The sequence below is a fragment of the Rhinoraja longicauda genome, chromosome 31 (genome assembly GCF_053455715.1).
Source record: "Rhinoraja longicauda isolate Sanriku21f chromosome 31, sRhiLon1.1, whole genome shotgun sequence".
Classification (NCBI taxonomy): domain Eukaryota; kingdom Metazoa; phylum Chordata; class Chondrichthyes; order Rajiformes; family Arhynchobatidae; genus Rhinoraja; species Rhinoraja longicauda.
The window spans coordinates 23,117,897-23,141,176 of record NC_135983.1 but is presented as its reverse complement, the minus strand read 5'-3'; the positions used below and the strand labels follow the sequence as shown (position 1 = coordinate 23,141,176).

The 23,280-nt window shown below is 45.2% G+C and overlaps 1 protein-coding gene across 10 annotated transcripts; it reads right to left on the bottom strand.

Moving 5' to 3' along the window:
• Positions 1-1,880: 1,880 nt before the first annotated feature.
• LOC144608330 (protein FAM163B-like) lies at positions 1,881-22,971 on the bottom strand. 10 transcript variants are annotated; one of them, XM_078425979.1, is made up of 5 exons: positions 22,761-22,965; positions 11,377-11,543; positions 9,959-10,066; positions 7,363-7,478; positions 1,881-2,870 (listed from the first exon to the last, which is right to left on the bottom strand). In XM_078425979.1, exons 4-5 carry the CDS (start codon positions 7,453-7,455, stop codon positions 2,514-2,516), a joined length of 450 nt encoding a protein of 149 aa, XP_078282105.1. In that variant the 5' UTR covers positions 7,456-7,478; positions 9,959-10,066; positions 11,377-11,543; positions 22,761-22,965; the 3' UTR covers positions 1,881-2,513. The 10 variants fall into 10 exon arrangements, with proteins under 10 accessions (XP_078282105.1, XP_078282104.1, XP_078282106.1 ...); XM_078425978.1 differs by having other exon boundaries at positions 11,377-11,533; XM_078425980.1 differs by having other exon boundaries at positions 22,842-22,960.
• Positions 22,972-23,280: the final 309 nt, after the last annotated feature.

Below are 23,280 nucleotides of genomic sequence, written 5' to 3'. Positions count from 1 at the left end.
TGTGGTCCTTCATTAAAACTAGAAAAGTGAACATGCAAACTAAACTTTGCTGTGAGCTTTGAAACAGTCTGTTCAAAATACAAAACCTTTAATTTAATGGGAAAATTCAGTGGAGTTGAAGCTGATTTCTGAAGTAACCACACTCTTTCAAGTACTTTTGGGAATCCCTGAGATTGCAATAAAATGTACCAAATGTAAGTTTAATTTTCTTTATGACATGGGTTTGATTTTTATATGTACATTCACCACGACCAACCTTGCTCCCATTAGTTTATTTATCTGCCATGCATCGAGATCAGTCCTATGTTTAGAATTCTCTTCTAAAATCCATAACTTAGTAATTCCACAATCTTTCCTATTCCCTATTTGTTGTAAATTACTAAGATTTTATTTTCTGGGGATCTGTGTATGAATCCTTCTTGTAATGGTTCAATTTGTTAAGCTAAAAAAATAAGTATTTTAAAATTACTTTGCAATTATGATCATCTAAAGTTACATATACCCAAATGTAGCATTGCAGAGATTGCCAGAGTGCGCAGGTCAGAATTTCCTACATAATTAGGACCTGCTTGCAGATGGTAAGATAATTGATCTTAATGATTGTAATACCATTACAAGCCTCATACCCACACCCATAAAATCATGAGAGGAATAGATCGGGAAGATGCACAGAGTTTCTTACCCAGAGTAGGTGAATCGAGGACCAGAGGACATAGGTTTAAGGTGAAGGGGAAAAAATTTAATAGGAATCTGAGGGATAACTTTTTCACACAAAAGATGGTGGGCGCATGGAACAAACTGCCAGAGGAGGTAGTTGAGGCAGGGACCATCCCAATGTTTAAGAAACAATTAGACATGCACATGGATAGTACAGGTTTTAGAGGGATATGGGCCAAACACGGGCAGGTGGGACGTGTAGCTGGGACATGTTGGCCGGTATGGGCAAATTGGGTCAAAGGGCCTGTTTCCACGCTGTATGACTCTTTGTTCCTAGTATTAGTTCCAGTGTCACTCTGGATTTCAGCTTGAAAACTGAGATGAGGGGGTGATCAGCACTCGCAAGATACTTGGCCAGCACTCACAAGCCCATCAAAATGCTGCATAAAATATCCTGAAGCACAGTTCCTACTTGGCTTGGCTTGGAGCACATTCTTAGAAGTACCAGCTTTTACACACCGCGTTGCAGTGACTGCCAATATCTCAACTTCCATTGTAGCAGGAGCAGAAACACTCATCATCAATGGATGTACCCTCTTCTGACCCTGAAGCTTAGATCTTTTGTAGAGGTAGCTGAATGGCCATAAGCTTCTTGCACTTGTGTAGAGGGACTCTGAGTGGGCAAATAGTTCCATGTGCACAGGTAAATAAGTAAAAGTAAAAATAATTAGTTTGACTAGTTATATTTGAACTACTCATAGAGTTATACCGTGTGGAAACAGGCCCTGCAGCCCCACTTACCCACACCAACCAACTTGTCCCATCTGCACTAGTCCCACCTGGCTACTTTTGGTCCATATCCCTCGAAGCCTGCCCTATCTACCTGTCTAAATGTTTCTTAAATGTTGCGATAATACCTGCCTCAACCATCTCCTCTGGCTGCTCGTTTCACACACCCACCGCCATGGAAAGCACACAAAGGCTTTTCACTGTACCTCGGCACATATGACAATAAACTAAACTGAAACCCTCTATGTGAAGACGTTGCCCCTCAGGTTTCTATTAAATCTCTCCCCCCTCACCTTAAACCTATGTCCTCTGCTTCTCGATTCTGGGCAAGCGACTCTGTGTCTACGCGATCTATTCCTCATGATTTTGTACACGTCTTTCAGATCAATTTAGAGATCAATAGTCGGCAATTTTTTAATGTTGCACTATCCCTTCTTATTATTCCAGCCCATTTTTCCAGATTCCCCCATGGATTTCCATTTAACCTTTTGCACAGAGATCATAAAGTAAGAAAACACAGATGCTTTTGTGAATCTGTAGCTGGCGGATAAAGTGATGAGCGGTAATTTATTTTTGATTCATAAATTTCTCTGGTTTATTCATGTGAGTTGAACAATAATGTTCCTGAACAACATCACTGCCACAGAATACATCACCAGCCATGTACTAACTCCTTTTGCAAAATTAGATCAGACGTACTAAAGAACATATAAACAATATTAGCAGCCATTATTATACAAAGAAAAATTACTAGAATGTATCTGACCCATTTAAAGCAGCAGTTATAAAACGTTCATTTAATCAAACAGATCTCATCCATTAGAAGATAAATTAATATATAAATACATCAATAACTATTTGTTTAAAATACAGTTTCCTATATTCAGGCCACTCCTTTTATAGTAAGAGTAATTGTTTCGTAGTTTGGGTTTGCAAGAATTTTAATGATGCTTTAGAAATTGCATTCAATCATTCCATCCACTCTTTCCACGAAATGTGTAAACTAATGGTCTAATTTTTGTTATGATAAAGCAGCTGTGGTAGAAAACCATTCGTAACAAACCTCTTCACACGTCAGTGCTGATACTTCGACTTCTGCTAAAAATGTCTCTGGCTAACCTGGCCCTGCCCAGGGGCAGTTCCTGAGGATTAGCCAGCATTTCGAAATCCTCCTCCCTCACAGAGTTGCAGCTCATCTTTCCGCCCCCATTTCGAATTTCTTCTATCTGGTGCACATAGAAGAGTGGCTTGCAGTTGGAGCAGAGAGTTCGGGACTGGACGTGATCCTGGGGATAGGCTACAGAATTAAAGTGAAGTCCATTTCCGGCATTGTGGTTGTAGTAAGCAGGCGGTAGACGGGAGTGCACTGCAAAGTCCGGCTCCTCCTCATCTCCATCCCATTCCTCTCGCTTACAGCAATAATACTGCATGGGAAAACACAACAAAATATTAAACTTACAGAACAGCAATTACAAAAGACAGGATGCAGCTAAGAAAACAAGTGTTTCCTTTATCATCATTACTTTTTTTGCATATCTTTCATTCATTTGTTCTGTCACTCTTTATCACCATCTATATCTCTCGTTTCCCTTTCCCCAGAGTCTGAAGAAGGTTCTCGACCCGAAAAGTCACCTATCCTTTTCTCCAGAGATGCTGTCTGACCTGTGATGCTGAGTTACTCCAGCTTTTTGTGTCTATCTTAAATTTTCCCTACCTTCTGGCTAAGCAGTAAAGGAGGAGGAAGTCAAATGCAAGAGGAAAGTATACAGTGAATGGGGGAGGGGGGGGGGGGGGGGGCTTTGGATCATTGAGGGGACTTGATGGGAAGATCAGCCACAATTCTCTGATGGAGGAATTCCATAGCTGATTGAAAGTGGGAATTTGTGGACAGGATGGTTGAGAGGCAGAGCCTTTCCCCCAGTGAAAGTGTCAAATACTAGAGGACATTGTTTTAAGATGAGGTGGGGTAAGTTTAAAGGAGATTTGCGAGGCATGTTTATTCTGGGAATAGTAAATTCCTGGGATGTGCTGTCAGAGAAGGTGGTAAAAACAATACAATAATAATGTTCAAGAGGCATAAACAAACAGAACAGCACCTCTTATTTCGCTTGGGCAGCTTACAACAGTGGTATGATTATTGATTTCTCTAACTTCAAACAACCCTTTCATCCCCTCTCTTTCCATCCCTCCCTCACCCTAGCTTCAAAGTTGTCTTGTTGAGTGTCGTTGTCTGTAACTCGTTTTCACCTAGCCCACAGCTAACAATGGCCTGTTTCCTTTATCATTGTTTTTTTTTGTTGCATATCTTTCATTTATTTGTTCTATATATCGCTATTCCTTTTCCCCTGACAGTCTGAAGATTGGTCTCGACCCGAAACGGCACCTATTCCTTTTCTCCAGAGATGCTGTCTGACCAGCAGTTACTCCAGCTTTTTGTGTCTATCTTCGGATTAAACCAGCATCTACAGTTCCGTCCTAACATAAAATAGAGGGCCACAGACCATTACAGGCAGGGATTGGTATTCGAATGGTATAATTGTAGATGCAAACATGACGAACAAAAGGGCTTGTTCCTCTGCGGTGTCTTTGAAGTATGATTATTGTTTGCTGTTGGAAACCCAAGGCTTTTAGATAGGCACATGGAAATCCACGGAATGGAAGGATATGGATCATGTGCAGGCAGATGAGATCAGTTTATCTTGACATCATATTTGGCATAGATATTGTGGGCCAAAGGGCCTGTTCCTGTACGGTACTTTGATATAGAAACATAGAAAATAGGTGCAGGAGTAGACCATTCGGCCCTTCGAGCCTGCACCGCCATTCAATATGATCATGGCTGATCATCCAACTCAGTATCCTGTACCTGCCTTCTCTCCATACCCCATGATCCATTTAGCCACAAGGGCCATATTTAACTCCCTCTTAAATATAGCCAATGAACTGGCCTCAACTACCTTCTGTGGCAGAGAATTCCACAGATTCACCACTCTCTGTGTGAAAAAAAACTTTCTCATCTCGGTCCTAAAAGACTTCCCCCTTATCCTTAAACTGTGACCCCTTGTTCTGGACTTCCCCAACATCGGGAACAATCTTCCTGTCCAGCCCCTTAAGAATTTTGTAAGTTTCTATAAGATCCCCCCTCAATCTTCTAAATTCCAGCGAGTTCTAAGTTGTAATATATCTCAGCTTTAAATGTGAAGCGAGAGCATACACTACACTCAAGCCTGCAAGAATGCCCTTCAACATGTTGGGCGGTGTTTTATTGTTCAAATAACCTGTTACAAACATGAAATAAACAAACAGGAAAGCACTAATCATCCGTTAAACCTTCTTGATAATCACATCACAACTAGGCATCAATGAGTTGGCACCCAATGGGCATGTCTGCCCTATATTTTGCAATTCTCCACAAGGGCATGAGTGGAAAAAAAGGTCAAACATTACATGGTGCACTTAGAATTATAGCATTTAACATATAACATCAGCAGAATTATCCAAAGAAATAGAACCAGGCACAGTTCCATCTCACCACAGCCACTCTCGCCCCTTCTGCTTCCTCTGATTTGCAGTGGATAGGGTGAACGCACAGTCTTTTACCCAGGGTAGGGGAATCAAAAACAAGAGGACAGATGTTTAAGGTGAGAAGGGCAAGATTTAATATCAACCTGAGGGGCAACATTTTCAGACAATGTTGGGTACATGGTACAAGCTGCCAGAGGAAGTAGTTGAAGCAGATAATATAATAGCATTTAGTCATAGAGTCATCAGCATGGAAACAGGCCCTTCGGCCCAACTTGCCCATGTCGACCATCGTGCCCCATCGACACTAATCCCATCTGCCTGTGTTTGGCCCATATCCCTCTTAACCACTCCTATCCATGTACCTGTCCAAATGTCTTTTAAAATTGTGACGGTATCTGCTTCAACTGGGTGGCACGGTCGTTCAGTGGTAGAGTTACTGCTTTACAGCGCTTGCGGCGCCAGAGATCCGGTTTCATTCCTGACTATGGGTGCTGTCGGTATGGAGTTTGTACCCAGTGAACACGTGGGTATTTGCCGAGATCTTTGGTTTCCTCCCAAACTCCAAAGACGTACAGGTTTGTCGGTTAATTGGTTTGGTATAAATGTAAATTGTCCCTAGTGTGTGTAGGGTAGTGTTGATGTGCGGGGATCGCTGGTCGGTGCGGACTCGGTGAGCTGAAGGGCCTGTTTCCACGCTGTGTCTCTAAACTAAACGAAACTAAACTACCTCCTCGGGCAGCTCTTGGGACAGGTACATAGATAGGAAAGGTTTCGAGGGATCTCGGTGAAATGTGGGCAAACGAGCTTAGATGGCCAAGTTAGGCCAAAGGGCCTCTTTCCATGCTGCGGCACTCTATGACATTACAACATCTGCCCTTCATAAAGATTGCCTACATCCACATCTGGAAAATTGCCATTCCTGCCACAATCCCTCTTCAGACAAAAGCCCAAATCGTGCCTTCGTTCCTAAAGCTCTCTTGCTCAGTTACCTGTGTTTCCATTCAATGTAAAATTGACCTCTTTCAAAAATCTGTGCCTATATTTTAATTCTCAAACTATGTTCCCTTGCTGCTCAGTGGCCATAACCCAATTTTGAACTAAACCATACTGCCTTGTGGTTATTTTCAACTCCACCGTGAGCGTCTGAATCAATATCTACTCAGTAACAAGTAATGCCCGCTCCCACCCCATCTCAATCATTGTTGAAAGTCTCATTCCTGCCATTCAGACTGTGGCAACTGTTTTTCAAGCCCGATCTTATCCAAACCTTTGCTCCCAATCTGCATTGTTCTGGCGGCACATCATTTCGGTTCTCAATTACCTACTCTGAAACCAATGACTCTTTCAATAAATCCAGTAATGGCACTGGCCTTCCCTTCTTCTGGAGCCCCCACTGACTACAAGCCTTTGAGATGGCTGGATTCCTGGCTGTTGCGTACACTTTGATTTAACAGCCTTGCTGCTCAATAACCGACTCCCCGCTCCTGATTTTTGGGCACCCGGTACAGAGGGGGGAGGGTCGGGAGGGAGGAGGGGGTCTCCCTGTCGGTCTGCTCCTGGGCCTGGCCAAGATGGCCATTTGCGGGTCCAGGCAGCGGGTAGTCGACAGCCGCACAGCGGTCGGCTGCCCGCCCCTTTTCTGGGCTTACGTCCGTGCCCGCGTGTCCCTGGAGAGGGAGCACGCGGTGTCCACGGGGTCACTGGAGGCCTTCCGTGAACGCTGGTCGCCGCGGGAAGTCGAATGTATTATTGACAAAAGTGGTTGAATTTTAATTTGATAATTGTTTTGTTTGTAAACTGCCAATACAGGCAGCTTTTGACTTGATCGCGTTACTACTTTGTATGTTTGGTTTTGTTTTGGAATGAAGTATTTGTTTAAACAAAAGATCTGGAATGCCCTCTCTCCACCCCTTAGTAATCCCTTCTTCCCTCCCGCTTTTAAGACTGTCTTTAGAACTTATCTCTTCAATCAAACATTTGGTCATTCATCCTGATAATGTCTTTGTGAGCTGCAATCCAGTTCTGTTATTTTTCAACGTTGCTGTGAATCACCTTGGGATGTTTTACCATACTGTAGGTGCTATATGAGTGCAGGGTGTTGTTCACAAAGGTTGCCTGAAGCACTACAAGTTGGGCCAAACGCAGGCTGGTGGGATTAATGTAGATGGAGCATGTTAGTCAGCGTGGGCAAGTTGGGCCGCAGGGCCTGTTTCCAAGCTGCATTACTTCCATCACCATAATTTTAAAATACAGTTTCAGATTCTCCTGTGTGCTTCAGTTGCACAGACTCTGCATCTATCGGAGTGTAACCCTCAAATGACATCTACCCTGAATCGAACAACACCTTTAAAATGGTTGTACTTTGGCTCAGCGAGTTATTCTGACACTGACCTGCAGGCGGCAATAACACAACACGATTATTATACAAAGAAGGATAATCGTAGCCAATATTCCTCCAGTGATGACTACAGTCCCGGCTGTCATTCGACCAGCTCTCCATTAACAACCTGGAAAGGAATGAGCAGGAAATACAGGAACCAAAGTGAGATTGGGAGACCTTTAGTCATAAGAGATATCAAAGAATATTAGACTAAAACCGTCTGTTCTTCAGTTAATAGACACAATATGCTGGAGTAACTCAGCGGGTCATGCAGCATCTCTGGAGAAGTGGAATAGGTGTTGCTTCGGTACGGAACCCTTTTTTAGTTTCTTGAATCTGAAGAAGGGTTCCGACCTGTAAACGTCTCCGATTCCTCTTCTCTAGAGATGCTGCCTGACACGCAAAGTTACTTCAGCATTTTGTGTCTATCTTTGGTATAAACCAGTTCCTTCCTACACATATTGTTTGTTCTTTAGTTAAGTTTAGTTTAGTTTACTTTAGCTTCGTTTAGAGACACAGCATGGAAGCCGGCCCTTTGCCCACTGAATCTACACCAACCATCGTGCATCCGTTCATACCAGTTTTACATTATCCCACTTTCTCTTCTACCCCTTACACACGAGGGGTGATTTACAGAGGCTAGTGAACTTACACACCTGCGTATCTTTGGGATGTGGGAAGAAACCGGAACACTTGGAGGAAACCCACACGGTAAAAGGAAGAACATGCAAACTCCACACAGACAGCACCCGAGGTTAGGATTGAACCCAGGTCTCTGGCACCGCGAGGCAGCAGCTTTACCAGCTGCACTACTGTGCATTGTTAAGTGTGAACAATGTTTGACTGTTTCTATAGACAGGAGCCATCAGTCATTCAAAGACAATGGCCGATTTCAAACCATAAGCAACCCCTTAGATTCCTTGGTCAATCATCTCATCCCTGCCATGCTAATTCCCACTGCCATACATGATCAAAATATCCCAATCCCCGATACTGTCCAACATTATTTTCCCAGCCATGGTCAATCCTATTCAAAATCATGATCAATCATTCTATTTCCAGCATTCTCAGTCCTAATTCCAGCCAAAATCAGCCAGTTTAATTCACAGCTATAATTGATCCAATTCTCAGCTGTGTGAAATCCTATTTAAAGCCATAATCAATCACACCATTCCCAGCCATGGTCAGTCCCATTCCCACCCATGGTCAGTCCCATTCCCACCCATGGTCAGTCCCATTCCCACCCATGGTCAGTCCCATTCCCAGCCATGGTCAGTCCCATTCCCACCCATGGTCAATCCCATTCCCACCCATGGTCAGTCCCATTCCCACCCATGGTCAGTCCCATTCCCAGCCATGGTCAGTCCCATTCCCGGCCATGGTCAGTCCCATTCCGAGCCGTAGACAATCAGTCAATCCTCGGCAAGGCCATTGCCATTCCCAGTGCTAGTCCAGTTTAGGCCCACCATTAATCGAGCCCCTTGCCAACTCAGTTGATTTCATGTACAGTCTTAGTCGTTCCATTCCCAAACATAATCCCACTCCCAACTGTGTTTAATTAATTCTACTTCCTACTGCAAGCAATCACAAGAACAGCCACAGTTCACCCTTTGCCAGCCTAGATTAGCATTCCCATCCATAATCAATCGCATTCTCATCCATAATCAATCAGTCTGATCCCCCCAGTCCCAGTCCCAGGGTCCGAAGACAGGTTTCAACCCGAAACTTCACCCATTCCTTCTCTCCAGAGATGCTGCCTGACCCGCCGAGTTACTCCAGCATTTTGTGCCTATCCACAGTCCCCACAACACCAGAGGTGATTCTCAGCTGCAGTCTTAGATTTAATTCCCAGGCATAGTCAGTGCATTGAGGGATAAGCATTTGGATATTGCTGCATCTCTCATGGTGTTCAGGTTATCCGTTACTATGGTGGGAAAGGGTGAAGTTGGGGTGAGCTGATAAGAGGGGTGTGTTTCTTTATTCGCTGTCTGATGTGTTGTGCCCTGCACAAATCACCAGGTAAGATTTTCCATGTCAGTTGCTGATCAGATAATAAAAGGACAAGTTTTATAAACCAGCTATAATCCGAGCTGGCAGCGGTATGGGAGGATTTACTAATTATAACTCAGCTTGTTATGTGCATCATACTCTTTTACTTTCAAACAATCTTACTGCGCTCTGGCTACGATAAGCTGTGTGGTGTAGATCTGTAAATCTCCATCTTAGTTCTAACATTAAACATATTTCCTCCATCAGTCAGATTCCCTTTTAATGTTATCATCTCTCATGAATCTCTCATCTCTTGCCAGCCACCCTCATGAAGCGTAACTAAGCTAATAGTCTTCCATGTGGAAGCAGTTCCACCTTCCTTTCACTTGAGCTCTCTGCGGCTTTTAAGTTTTGTGTGTTGCTCACAGTTTCTGCACGGGTCTTGTTTGTGCAATGATCGATTTAAAGCTAACTGGCATCATGGTGGAATGACAGAGAGCTTAGATCATCAGCCTCCTCGACATAAACACATAGTGCATGACTTAGATGACAAGTAAAGGACAGCAAACACCATAAACATAGTGAGGCCAGACCACAGACAGCAACACAGCAAATTACCTGCCACTTTCAGGGTAAGATTCGGGCCAGGTTTCCCCACACTGGCTCCAGAAATCCCTGTCACATCACAAAATGCTCACAAATCACAAATATTCCTGTATCAACAGTCTGCAAAATATAAACAGCACATGATGGAGCACAGAGTAGATCACCACCTGCTGGGCTACCCGCGCATTGCAACCGCGCTGTCATGGCAATTTCGTCCAATCGCCAATCCGTCCCCGTCTCCCTGGTTATGGAAGGAGGCTCTGCATCCCCAGTTGCCGTGACAACAGTGATGCAGCAATCCTCTCACAACCAAAAACCCCAACACACATTTGTTCCTGAACAGCATGATTCATTGTGGTTGGGATGCCACCCACAGTCAAGAAGCCGGTTTTAGAATACAGCCTCTAGTTTAACCCCGAAGGACACAAAGTGCTGGAGTAACTTGAAGGGTCAGGCAGCGTCTCTGCGGAACATGCACAGGTGACGCATCAGGTCAGTCTACCTGTCAGTCTGAAGGATGGTCCCGACCCAAAATGTCACCTATCCATGTTCTCCAGAGATGCTGCCTGACCCTCTGAGATACCCCATCATTTTATGTCCTTTTGTGTAAAGCAACATCTGTAATTCCTTGCTTCTCCCTCAGATTTAACCCTGTCTGGCAACATCCAGGTGGCTGGCTGATATTTTATAGACAATAGACAATAGGTGCAGGAGTAGGCCATTCAGCCCTTCGAGCCAGCACCGCCATTCAATGCGATCATGGCTGATTTTGGGCCATTGATCTGCTGTCTTAACCTTCTTGTATGATCAGGTGGGAGCAGATCCTCAAAGTATTCAAATTAAACCCAGTGGCCTTGTTAAATCCAGACAACAACTTTAATGCAGAAGGTAGTCACAAAATGCTGGAGTAAGTCAGCGGGTTAGGCAGCATCTCTGGAGAAAAAGGAGGGGTAGCATTTTGGGTCCCGACCCAAAACGTCACCCTTCCTTTTTCTCCAGAGAAGCTGCCTGATCCGCTGAGTTACCCCAGTATTTTGCATCTATCTTCAGTATTGCGAGGAAGGGGTAAAAAGGGATAATTGATTTAGACTAAGGACCCTGAGAAATAGCTGACCCGACCGTGCTCGGCTAGATAAGAACCGCAAGAACAAATGGTGACTTTCCAAGGATAAGTGTTAGAAGATAACCACAGAAATAGGGGAAAGGGCATGAACTACTCTGTACTGCGCCTGCCTAATAAGATAAATGAATATTACAAAAACGCCCAGCATGACAAGATTTTTTAGATTTTTTTAGATTTAGAGATACAGCGCGGAAACAGGCCCTTCGGCCCACCGAGTCCGCGCCGCCCAGCGATCCCCGCACATTAAAACTATCCTACACACACTAGGGACAATTTTTACATTTACCCAGTCAATTAACCTACATACCTGTACGTCTTTGGAGTGTGGGAGGAAACTGAAGATCTCGGAGAAAACCCACACAGGTCACGGGGAGAACGTACAATCTCCGTACAGATGCCGCCTGTAGTCAGGATCGAACCCGAGTCTCCGGCGCTGCATTCGCTGTAAGGCAGCAACTCTACCGCTGCGCCACCCTGGCCAGTACCAGTCAGAATAAGACATCACGTTTGACACATACATCACAGCCATTATCTGGTAAACCAAACTTAGATTGGTTGGTAAACCAATCATTCTTTATTGAGAAACCACCAGTTATATAGTGTAGAAAACTAAATTTTCAAAGGAGTTAAAGAAAAGTTGTTACATTAAAAAAAATTATGCCTTTCAAATCAAAAATCAATCTAAAGTCTTCTCTTCAGTGTGTTGATGTACAACACGTTGTTGCCTCGAATAAATGCATCTCCATTAAGATGTCTCATTTAAATGCACATGCGATGTATGATGTGGGAGGTAACAGGGGCGGTGCCGGTTAGATTGTGCACCTCAGTGCTCCGATTGGAAGGAGCCCAAGCGGGGCTTGGGTCGGCCCGCTGCGGACCTTCATCCGGCCAGCGCGGCCTGGAACGTGGCAACGACACCAGCCTGACCGCGGGAGAAGACGGCAGGGGAAGAGAAAAGACATTCTGGCCTTCCATCACAGTGAGGAGGGGACTGGAGGAGACTCACTGATGGATGTTTCTTTTTTTGTGCGTTGGGTGGGGTTGTGTCATTTGTTTGTTTTATTGCTTTTATTATTGGACTGGGTGACTAAATTTCGTCCAAAAGGATGACAAATAAAGATATCTTGAATCTTGAATATTGAATCTTGAATCTTGAAAGGGGAGGAATTAAAGGTGTAACAATTGTAAATTGATGTGAATAAAAAGAAGGGATTTTCCCGACCTCGGTGTGTCTCGATAGGGGAGGCACCCAACTCTACAGACTTGCAAATAAAATATACCTGTTTCTCTAGATTTGTCTCGAGCATCGTGATTGTGAGCACTCACATTTGCATCTCACAAGTATAAACCAGCACGTGAGGTTCCTTTCTACCTTCAACTTTAATACAATTGTTTTGGTCAGATTCCCCCAACCCTACATTTCACAATTTACAATTGCAAAACGCCATTCACTCTGATTTTCCAATTATTCACCCACAGAGTCAATTGTTCCACAGGGGAAAAGTGGGACTTCTGTTGAAGCCAAAGAATCTGGTTTGGGAACAGCTCTGCCCAGGACAGGAAGGCTCTGCGGAGAGTAGTGCGTTCGGCTGAATGCACTATGGGAACTACACTCGCCCCCCTGCAGGACCTATACATCAAGAAGTGCAGATCCAGAGCCAGCAACATTATGGGGGACCCCTACCACCCCAGCAACGGTCTGTTCCAGCTGCTAGGGTCAGGCAAACGCCTCCGCTGTCACGCTGTGAAAACAGAGAGGATGAGACGGAGTTTCTTCCCACAGGCCATCAGGACTGGTAACTCTCATATCACCAGGGACTAATTTAATCTACTGTATTAATTTATTTTTTGTGTTAAAATTTTTTTTTTTTCCTATTCTGTTTTGTAGTTTAGCACAATCCGCAGGCATTGCCACTTTCATTTCACTGCACATCTTGTATATGTATGTGACAAATAAACTTGACTTGAGAATCAGATCTCTGTACACTATAATCTATCCCGTATATGCCATTCACTGAGAGTGAATCTGAGGAAAGCAACTGGTCTGGATGGAGTCTCTGGTCACATCCTCAGGACCTGTGCAGATCAACTGGCAGGGGAGGAGTAGCGGTCGAGCTGCTTCCTTACAGCGCCAGAGACCCAGGTTCGATCCCGACTACGGGTGTTTGACTGTACGGAGCTTGTACCTTCTCCCCGTGACCTGCGAGGGGTTTTCTCCGAGATCTTCGGTTTCCTCCCACACTCCAAAGAGGTACAAGGTTGTTGGCGAATTGGCTTGGTATAAATGTAAATTGTCCCCAGTGTGTGTAGGGTGGTGATAGTGTGCGGGGATCGCTGGTCGTTGCAAACTGGTGGGCCGATGGGGCTGTTCCCGCGCTGTATTTCTAAACTAAACTAAACTAAACATCCTTAGCCACTCACTACTCCATTCTGAGGTCCCCACCTGCTTCAAAAAGACCACTATCTTCCCGGTGCTGCAGAAAAGTAAGGTAACCTGCCTCAATGACTACTGTTTAGTGGCTCTGATATCCATCATCATGAAGTGCTTCGAGAGACTGGTGATGTATACACTGGAATTTAGAAGGATGAGAGGAAATCTTATCGAAACGTATAAGATTATTAACGGGTTGGACACGTTAGAGGCAGGAAACATGTTGGGGGAGTCCAGAACAAGGGGCCACAGTTTAAGAATAAGGGGTAGGCCATTTAGAACTGAGATGAGGAAAAACTTTTTCAGTCACAGAGTTGTGAATCTATGGAATTCTCTGCCTCAGAAGGCAGTGGAGGCCAATTCTCTGAATGCATTCAAGAGAGAGCTGGATAGAGCTCTTAAGGATAGCGGAGTCAGGGGGTATGGGGAGAAGGCAGGAACGGAGTACTGATTGAGAACGATCAGCCATGATCACATTGAATGGTGGTGCTGGCTCGAAGGGCCGAATGGCCTCCTCCTGCACCTATTGTCTATTGATGCCACACATTAACTCGAGCCTCCCAGCCAACCTTAATCTACTGCAGATTGCTTACCATCACAACCGATCGACTGCAGACACTATTTCCCTGGCACTAAACTCATCTCTAGAATACACAGACAACAACAACAACAGGGACTCCTACATTAGACTCCTATTTGTCAATTATACCTCTGCATTCAACACCATAATCCCTTTCAAACATCTTCAAACGCTGGGACCTAGGAACCAGCTCCCCCCCCCCCCACCCTCCCCCCCCCACCCTCCCCCCCCCCCCCCCCCCCCCCCCCCCCCACCTCTGGATCCTCGATTTTCTGACCCACAGGCCTCTCAACACCGGTGCTCCGCAAGGATGTGTCCCTGTCCCCGACTATAGTCCCCATACACTCACAAATGTACGTCCAAATGTGACTTATTCCATCTACAAGTTTGCAGATGGAATCCTTTGGAGCGCTGAATCACGAGCAGTGATGAGACGGAGTTAGAGTTGTCAGCTTCCTCACTCCCAAATATGGGACAAGATGACGTCACCATCCCGCGCGCCCACGTGACCTCACCCAGCCAGCGGCCACGTGCTCCCACTCCACCAATGGCGGCCGCCATTGGTGGAGCGGGAGCGCGTGGCCGCTGGCTGGGTGACGTCACGTGGGGCGCGGGCCGGTGACGTTACCCTTTATCCCTTATTTGGGAGTGAGGAAGTTGGCAACCCTACTGATACGGGATGGGGGCGGCCCCGTACGGGACAAACTAATTTAGCCCAAAATCCGGGATGTCAATAGACAACAGACAATAGGTGCAGGAGTGGGCCATTCGGCTCTTCGAGCCAGCACCACCATTCAATGTGATCATGGCTGATCATTCTCAATCAGTACCCCGTTCCTGCCCTCTCACTCCAGCAATTCTCTGCCAACTCTACACCTTCCCGTACGATGCAGTCTCTATCTCGGCAGCTCGGTCCTGAAGTTCGCTTCGAGCATTAAAAATTGATCTCAGTTTTCTTGCGAAATTAAGATCGAACCAATACCCATCCATTAATCTTATGCTATTTCAGGTCTTTCCCTTTCTGTTGCTTGAGTAATCTTTCACTGTTAGAACCATCGGACAGAGTGCGTGATCCTCCCTCCCCTCTACTTTCAGTCTGAAGAAGGGTCTTCACCCGAAACGTCACCCATCCTTTTTCTCCAGAGAAGCTGCCTGACCCGCTGAGTTACTCCAGGACTTTGTGTCTACCTGCGGTATAAATCAGCACCTGCAGTTCCTTTCTACACATGCATGATTTTAAATTTGAGGCTGCAGTATATGACATTTACACACTACCTCTTGTTACAATAGACAATAGGTGCGGGAGGAGGCCATTCGGCCCTTCGAGCCAGCACCGCCATTCAATGTGATCATGGCTGATCATTCTCAATCAGTACTCCGTTCCTGCCCCCTCCCCATACCCCCTGACTCCGCTATCCTTAAGAGCTCTATCTAGTCCGGCTAATACGGGACAGTTGGCATCCCTAGATGGAGTACAGCAAGGAGATAGAGAATGTAGTGACATGGTGTCCAGACATTAACGTTGTCTTCAATGCCAAGAAGATGAGGGAGCTCGTTGTTGACTTCAGGAAGCGCGGTGGAGTACATCGTTGGTGCAGATGTGGAAATGGGTGAGAGTTTCAAGTGCCTTGGCGTTAATATTCCCAACAATCTGTCGTATCATGATATCTGATCTGTTTGGATAGCATATAAAACAAAGCTTTTCAATGTATCTTGGTACATGTGGTAATACCAAACCAAAATCTAAACCCACCCACCACCATCTCCACTCCCCTTGAAACATGGCGGCAGGAAGTGCTGTGATGTCATAGCTAATATTCTGCTCAATATGGGTCTCTTTGGGCTTTTACAAGCTCATAAGTTATCGGAGTAAAATTAGGCCATTCGGCCCTTCATGTCTACCCCGCCATTCAATCGTGGCTGATCTGCCTTGGCCTCTCAACCCCATTCTCCACATGACCCCTGACATCCTTACTAATCAAGAATCAGTCAAACTGTGCCTTAAAAACACACAATGACTTGGCCTCCACAGCCGTCTGTGGTAATGAATTCCGCGGATTCATTACCGTCTGACGAAAGAAATTCCTCCCCATCTCCTTTCTAAAGGTACGTCCTTTTATTCTGAGGCTGCAGCCTCTGGTCCTAGACTCTCTCACCAGTGGAAACATCCTCTCCACATCCACTCTTCTTTTAAAACAAGGATTCCAGCACTTTATGGATATCACTGGCTCATTACGCGGGCATTTGCAGAAAATGGGACGGTGCTTCCCATTAATTCTTGCAAGAGGAATAAGTACCAAACAGACTATGTTAACACGATTGTTCACACTTCCTCCACCAGTGACGCACTGTACACCAAGGAGGGTGCATGACAACAATTTCCATGGCAACCGCACAAAAATAATTTGCAGCTCACCCTCAACTCACATAACATTGGAAAATATACTTTCAGCTGGACTGCTTATGTCTCAGGTTGCTTACTGGTTTACAATACGAACTAGTCAGAGGGTGGTGAATCTGTGGAGTTCTTTGCCACGGAGGATTGTGGAGGCCAAGTCAGTGGATATTTTTAAGGCAGAGATAGATAGATTCTTGATTAGTACGGATGTCAGGGGTTATGGGGTGAAGGCAGGAGGATGGGGTTCGGAGGGAGAGATAGATCAGCCATGATTGAATGGCGGTGTGGACGATGGGCTGAATGATCCAATTCTACTCCTATTCCTTGTGACCTCGGTGGAAAATAGTTTCCTTACCATACTAATATTGCAGAACAACATTTAACTCTTAATCCCGCAGCACCAAAGACACCAGATTGAAAATGGCTTTTGCCACAGGTCTATATCTATCTCCATCTAATTCCAGTCTTTGCCACACTGTCATTTCAGGTCAGACCAAGGTCTGTCCTGTCTAGAGGTGGAGTGTAGCAAAGGTTCATTCATCTATTTCCAGCGATGGTGGGTTTGCCATTTGAGGAGAGATAGTTGCATAGAGTTTAGAAGAATGAAGAGAAATATCATTGGAAACTACAAAATCTATCAGGACGTTTAAGACTGGATACATGGAGCATCCCCAGTTCTCAAGGTTAGAGAATTACAAGCAAACACCACCCTCTGGTCCTGGCCTCTCCCACTGGTGGAAACATCCTCTCCACATCCACTCTATCTATGCCTTTCATTATTCGGTAGGTTTCAGAGATCCCCCTCATCCTTCGAAACTCATTAAAAATGTATTCAATGCTAAAAAAAACCCCATTAGAGTAATGGGCTCCCGATCCCAGGGATAGCTCGCTTGTAGCGAGTGTCCTGGGCCGCTGAGAGCATAGGTAATGGCATTTCTGTTTGTTGTTTATCAGTGTGTCAACGATCAACTGGTTCAAAAGGCTAAATGTTCCTATGTCCTCTTTGTCATGATCCTATCCTGCTCCTATACACAATTTGCTTTACTCCTTCAGTACATCCACCTCTGTACAAATTGCATTTAATTTAAATTTGAACCAGAAACATCAATGTCCGTTGTTTAGTTTAGTTTAGTTTAGAGATACAGTGCAGAAACAGGCCCTTCGGCCCACCGAGTCCGTACCAACCAGCGATCCCTGCACATTAACACTCCCTTACACACACGGGGGACAATTTACAATTTATACCAAGCCAATTAACCTACAAACCTGTACGCCTTTGGAGTGTGGGAGGAAACTGAAGATCCCAGTCTCAGTATTGAACCCAGTCTTTGGACCCCTGTGGCAGCAGAACTATCTGCTGCACCACTGCGCCACCCTTCAATGGAGCCTCCTTCTACCGACTCCCGATTTCTATTCCCTGTTTTCATAAAAGCTGCATGGTTTCACCTGATCTCCGAGCCCATTATCTGTATGTTGAAACGTCTCCTATAATAACCAGCCGTCTGAGATAGATTAAATTATCAAAAACGAATAAGTGGAATAGGGAAGGAAATCAAATTACTGGGGGAGTTGCAGAACATTGAATGAACTGGGAGGATGCGGAGGGACTGTTAACAAGTGATTGGGTTCCGTGCTGAGTGAGACTGTGATATATTAGATCCTGGTGTGATTTGATGCAAGTGGAGGATAAAGCTCTCAGTTTTCAATGGTATCTTGAATCCTACTCTACAGAACAGAGAAGGTGAGAATCAGGTCATGTCTGTGACACTTAGTCAGTGTAACAGCAGCAATTTAATCATCAGCCAAACCTTCTCTGCCTCATCATTAAACTTACATCATTACTTTACAGTCAAATTCAAATAATGCGTATGATGTGAAAATATAAATTGCCTATTAGAGTTTGTCTTAATGTTCCATTATTATAATACTTCACTTATCTCTGCATCAACAGATAAATTCTTTCCTCGAGAAACTGGGGAAACAATATTCCTTTTGGCAATAATGATGTTGAAGAGGGGTTGAAATGGATGGGTATCCATTTGCTACAAAGTTTATAACTGTATCTCTGCGTACGTGGGTACAATAAACCAACATCAATTCCAATAGAAGAAGGGTCTCGACCGGACACGTCACCTATCCTTGTTCTGCAGGGAGGCCACCTGGCCTGCTGAATTTCTCCAGCACTTTGTGTCCTTCTGTGTATTAGCCAGCATCTGTAGTTCTTATTCTCTCCAATTCCAATACCACCTGTTGTGACAATCTGGCAGGATAAAAAAACCTGCTGAGGCTGGTTTAAATCGAAGGTAGACACAAAATGCTGGAGTAACTCAGTGGGTCAGACAGCATCTCAGGAGAGAAGGAATGGGTGACGTTTCGGGTCGAGACCCTTCTTCAGACAAATGTTCTTCCTCCCCACATCTTCAGGGTATTGGAGTCAACCCCAAGTTAGGCTCCAGGGTTTGAAGTCCAGGGAGTAACAGGCCCCTAGTGAGACTGCACCTGGAGTACTGTGTGCAGTTTTGGTCTCCAAATTTGAGGAAGGATATTCTTGCTATTGAGGGCATGCAGCGTGGGTTTACTAGGTTAATTCCCGGAATGGCGGGACTGTCATATGTTGAAAGACTGGAGCGACTAGGCTTGTATACACTGGAATTTAGAAGGATGAGAAGAGATCTTATCGAAACGTATAAGATTATTAAGGGGTTGGACACGTTAGAGGCAGGAAACATGTTCCCAATGTTGGGGGAGTCCAGAACAAGGGGCCACAGTTTAAGAATAAGGGGTAGGCCATTTAGAACTGAGATGAGGAAAAAGAATTTCAGTCAGAGAGTTATGAATCTGTGGAATTCTCTGCCTCAGAAGGCAGTGGAGGCCAATTCTCTGAATGCATTCAAGAGAGAGCTAGATAGAGCTCTTAAGGATAGTGGAGTCAGGGGGTATGGGGAGAAGGCAGGAACGGGGTACTGATTGAGAATGATCAGCCATGATCACATTGAATGGCGGTGCTGGCTCGAAAGGCCGAATGGCCTCCTCCCGCACCTATTGTCTATTGTAACAAGAGGTAGTGTGTAAATGTCATATACTGCAGCCTCAAATTTAAAATCATGCATGTGTAGAAAGGAACTGCAGGTGCTGATTTATACCGAAGGTAGACACAAAGTCCTGGAGTAACTCAGCGGGTCAGGCAGCTTCTCTGGAGAAAAAGGATGGGTGACGTTTCGGGTGAAGACCCTTCTTCAGACTGAAAGTAGAGGGGAGGGAGGATCACGCACTCTGTCCGATGGTTCTACCAGTGAGAGATTACTCAAGTAACGGACAGGGAAAGACCTGAAATAGCATAAGATTAATGGATGGGTATTGGTTCATAAGTGATAGGAGTAGAATTACGCTATTTGGCCCATCAAGTCTACTCCGCCATTCAATCATGGCTGATCTATATATCCCTCCTAACCCCATTCTCCTGCTATTTCCCCATAACAATAGACAATAGACAATAGGTGCAGGAGGAGGCCATTCGGCCCTTTGAGCCAACACAGCCATTCAATGTGATAGACAATAGACAATAGACAATAGACAATAGGTGCAGGAGTAGGCCATTCAGCCCTTCGAGCCAGCACCGCCATTCAATGCGATCATGGCTGATCACTCTCAATCAGTACCCCGTTCCTGCCTTCTCCCCATACCCCCTCACTCCGCTATCCTTAAGAGCTCTATCCAGCTCTCTCTTGAAAGCATCCAACGAACTGGCCTCCACTGCCTTCTGAGGCAGAGAATTCCACACCTTCACCACTCTCTGACTGAAAAAGTTTGATCTTAATTTCGCAAGAAAACTGAGATCAATTCTTAATGCTCGAAGCGAACTTCAGGACCGAGCTGCCGAGACAGAGACTGCATCGTATGGGAAGGTGTAGAGTTGGCAGAGAATTGCTGGAGTGAGTTTGTTAGAAGCTGCCGACTCCTTGAAAGGAATAGTCTATCAACTGGGCGGCACGGTGGCGCAGCGGTAGAGTTGCTGCTTTACAACGCCAGAGACCCAGGTTCGATCCTGACTACGGGCGCTGTCTGTACGGAGTTTTACCTTCTCCCTGTGCTCTGCATGAGTTTGCTCCGGGATCTCCGGTTTCCTCCCACATTCTAAAGACGTATAGGTTTGGACACTTTTGGCTTCGGTAAAATTGTAAATTGTCCCAAGTGTGTGTAGGATAATGTTAATGTGTGGGAATCGCTGGTCGGCACGGACTTGGTGGGCTGAAGGGCCTGTTTCTGTACTGTACATCTAAACTAAACTAAACTGAAGTAACCTGAGCCCAAGGCCAAGATCCCAAGTCCATCCAGTAGCATGAACCAGTTAGAATTGGCAAAAACTAAGTCAGAGCTGTAAACAAAGGTATTGAGATACTAAGGTGATTATTGGAGCAAAGGTAATGAGGCAATGCCAATTGGCTTCCTTCGAACAGGACCAATGAGAAAGGGACATGACTCAGGTTAGTGACTCAGGTCAGTAAAAGAGGGATTCAGCAGAGATAGTTAAATTCTGGTATAGTTTAGGTTTGTTTAGTTTAGAGATACAGCACGGAAACAGGTTCTTCAGCCCACCGAGTCCGCACCGACCAGCGTTCCCCGTACACTAACACCATCCCACACAGGAGGGACAATTTACAATTTCACCGAAGCCAATTAACCTACAAACCTGTACGTCTTCGGAACGTGGGAGGAAACCGGAGCACCCGGAGAAAACCCGCGTGGTCGCGGGGAGAACAACGTACAATCTCCGTCCAGGTAGCGCCCGTGATCAGGATCGAACCCGGGTCTCTGGCGCCACCGTGCGTGCCGCCCCAAAAGAAAGAATCTTTGAACTCACCACTGGACTCTGAACATCCTGAAGAAAAAAGATATGTCCTAACAGTAGGTGTAGACCACACCCAGTCCTGATGATCACACCCATTGGTTTCCATCAACAGGGTGAGATGGACGGAGCGTCTAACAAAGATTTTTTGCCTCTCCAAGGAAATTATTGGTCTATTGGGCATGGAGAAAATGATTGAGGGTGGTGGGAGGTGGGTGGAGGGGGTGGGCGAATAATATGAGATTGTTCCCTTCCTTTCAATTTTATACATTTACTAAGATAATGCGATTTCTTGCTCCAATGTCATTAGACCACACATTTACATCAGCGAAACCAAGCGCAGGCTCGGCGATCGCTTCACTCAACACCTGCGCTCGGTCCGCATTGGCCAAACTGATCTCCCGGTGGCCGAGCACTTCAACTCCCCCTCCCATTCCCAGTCTGACCTTTCTGTCATGGGCCTCCTCCAGTGCCATAGTGAGGCCCACCGGAAATTGAAGGAACAGCACCTCATATTTCGCCTGGGCAGCTTGCAGCCCAGTGGTATGAACATCGACTTCTCCAACTTTAGATAGTTCCTCTGTCCCTCTCTTCCCCTCCCCCTTACCAGATCTCCCTCTATCTTCCTGTTTCCACCTATATCCTTCCTTTGTCCCACCCCCGTGACATCAGTCTGAAGAAGGGTCTCGACCCGAAACGTCACCCATTCCTTCTCTCCAGAGATGCTGCCTGACCTGCTGAGTTACTCCAGCATTTTGTGAATAAAGACCACACATTAATCATTTGTCCGACGTGTCTCCTAATTAAATATAGACAGCATTTACGTGGGACCGGAAAGACCTAATGGATATGCGATCAAGGGAGTGCCTTAAGGCAGTAATTGGTCCGGACTGGACTAGCCACTCTGTGCATGACTTGCAGTAAAATCTCAGAATAGCCAAACAAGTCACATCTTCAATAAGCTCTATTAAACTTGTCAAATATAGCCTGCCTTTAGTAAATTTGATCTCAGCCTTGATTAAATGATTCAATTAATGTAAATCAGATGATGGACTCGAAAAGTTTGTTCCCATCAGGCTGGACTAACTGGTTTATAACAAGCTGGATCATTTTTCTCTCTCTCCCAGTCAGTAAAGTGGATATATATATAACCATTAAACATACTTTATATATACTCGCATTACATGTCTCAAGAACGCATAGCGTGGATAAAACACATACACCACATACAAACATTACACATTGTTAACTCACAATACTTACACGGAAAAAATGTATACATTACACAGCAAACATACTCGCATCATATACATTGCACTCATAATATGCATTAACCCATGGTTACCGTGGAGATTAAACCTACATACGTTACAAAGTAAGCTGACATGAAGCTGACATAAACATTAGAGATCGCGCACATATTTTGTATAGATTACCGTTTGAATCCACATATTTTACACGTTAAACATTCATTAACACACATACAGAATGTTTTGGCCAGTTTTTGATGGGCTCACCACCGCGGCAGCTCTGATCTTCTTGGATTGTATATAATTCGGTTTGATTGAGGATCAGGCTTCTGTTGCTAGGTGATGGGGATAAGGTGGGTGTTTGTGAAATGCTAAAAAGACTCAATCTGATGGCTCAGAGACTCAGACTTTTGTCCCTCCATACTGGCCTCGTATTAGAGCTCGCTTCATGTCGAGCAATGAGTCAAATCCTACAATCTGGCAGTGACAATCTTCCCACTGGTTTGCTGTGGGTCCTGTCTCACCATCTATGAATGGGAGCAAGTCTCATTGTCTGCTAATAAGCCAAGCTTCACCAACTGGCAGTGGTTTAGGGACAACTGCTTTCCTGCAACTACAGGGATAGATCATGTAGACGCGTACAGTCTCTTGCCCAGGGTAAGGGAATCGAGAACCAGAGGGCGTATAGGTTTAAGGTGAAGGGGGA

Excerpts from the sequence above, each read along its gene's own strand:
- LOC144608330 (XM_078425986.1), bottom strand. The coding sequence starts at position 7,455 with ATGACAGCCGGGACTGTAGTCATCACTGGAGGAATATTGGCTACGATT. Across the intron at positions 2,871-7,362 it reads TGTGTTATTGCCGCCTGCAG|TATTATTGCTGTAAGCGAGA; the intron begins GTCAGTGTCAGA and ends TTTCCCATGCAG.